Source organism: Varanus komodoensis, unplaced genomic scaffold, assembly GCF_004798865.1.
Source record: "Varanus komodoensis strain SLA01 unplaced genomic scaffold, ASM479886v1 scaffold716, whole genome shotgun sequence".
NCBI lineage: Eukaryota > Metazoa > Chordata > Lepidosauria > Squamata > Varanidae > Varanus > Varanus komodoensis.
In genome coordinates, this window is record NW_025336369.1 from 21,836 (window position 1) to 23,209 (window position 1,374).

At 59.9% G+C, this 1,374-nt stretch overlaps 1 protein-coding gene across 1 annotated transcript in view; it reads left to right on the plus strand.

The window, feature by feature from the left end:
* The window catches only part of LOC123034759 (HLA class II histocompatibility antigen, DR beta 5 chain-like), an 8,312-nt gene extending 6,962 nt beyond the window's left edge, over window positions 1-1,350 (plus strand). The window contains exons 3-4 of the mRNA XM_044452377.1: window positions 386-499; window positions 987-1,350. Coding sequence (XP_044308312.1) covers window positions 386-499; window positions 987-1,123 — 251 coding nt within the window. The 3' untranslated portion in view covers window positions 1,124-1,350. The remainder of the gene's footprint in view (window positions 1-385; window positions 500-986) is intronic.
* Window positions 1,351-1,374: the final 24 nt, after the last annotated feature.

The following is a 1,374-nucleotide window of genomic DNA, read 5'->3' on the forward strand; positions in this document are numbered from 1 at the left end:
AGGGGCCTAAGATGGGCAGGGGAAAGCTGGCCTCTTAGGAGGGAGCAGAGGAGATCGGTCGGTGGCTAAAAGTCTCCCCCCGGAAGGGATGTTGTCAGCCCCATTTCCCTTTTTTTGTTCCCCCTGGAGCTGTGTCCAGCTGCCCACTTGCCTTCTCGCAATACTCCCGTCTGGGCCTGGCCTGCCCAGGAGGGACGGAAATAACACCTCAGCCATGCGGACCTCACAGACTGAGACAGCACTCTAGATACCAGCTGTGGGCCCGGAAAGTTCCCATCCCCATCTACTGCGCATAGACTGGGGCCCCCAGTCAGTCCCTGGGGATGAGAGGCTGAGCCTGGGCCCGATCCTGCTCCCACGTGAGACCCTCCTTCTCTTTCCCCAGAGCCGCGGGCTTCCGAGTCGGCCAGGAGCAAAGTGTGGACGGGGGTCATGGGGGCCCTGCTGGGCATGGTCTACCTGGCCGTAGGGCTCTCCCTCTACCTGAGGAGCAAGAAAGGTAAGGGGGCACAGGAGGGCACCTTGGGGGTCACGGCCAGGAAAGAGGCCCATATCCAGCCCCCTCAGAGCTGCTGCTGGGATTCAGTTTGGTTCCTTTCTATGAAGGTGGGGGGACTCTTCACTCCAGAAGTTGGGCCCTCCCCACATCTGAGGCACGTTCCTGGGGGCATCAAGGGACACAGGAGGGGGGTCCCCAGCTGCACTGCCCTCCCATCTCCCCGAAGACTAGGAATCCCTCGTGAGCGAATTGGCTAGAAATGCCCCCTCCAAATCAGTGGCCGTCTCAGTACAGCAGCTTTCCTGGGAAGGCAGTTTCTGTTTGGCAAAAATGGGGGATTTGGACTGAGCCAAGGAAAGACTGCGGCAGCTTTTTGGTTTCAGGAGCCTTTCTGGGTCCAGGAGGGGAGGGTGTCCCTGCGGTGCTGAGGAATGAGCCCCTCCGGCCATGCATTAAAGTCTCTTTCCCCTTCTCCCTCTCTCTCCAGCGTCTGCCATCCAGCAGCCTCCAGGTAAAGCCTCTCCCTGCCTCCTCCCCAGTCACTGGTGCCCTTTTCCATCCTGCCTTTCCCCAGATGCTTGTCCAGAGTGGGGGTGCAAGTCTGAAGGGGGCCCCCCTGGTTAATTGGGGCACTTTTTGCAGAGGTATTTCATTTTCAGGGGTGGGCTGCAGTCGGGGGAAAGAGGTCTGAACTGCAAACCCAGCGGCCAGTGACGGGGCTTTTTTGCAGTGCTCAGACCCAGGAGAGAAGGGCAGCCAGACTTTGCCCCGGCAGGGACTGGCCTGCTCCGCCCTCCTTGCTTCTGCTCTGCTCCTGTCGCACCCCCCAAATTGAGCCCTCAATGCACAGGCTGAGACCCACAGAGAGACTCTTT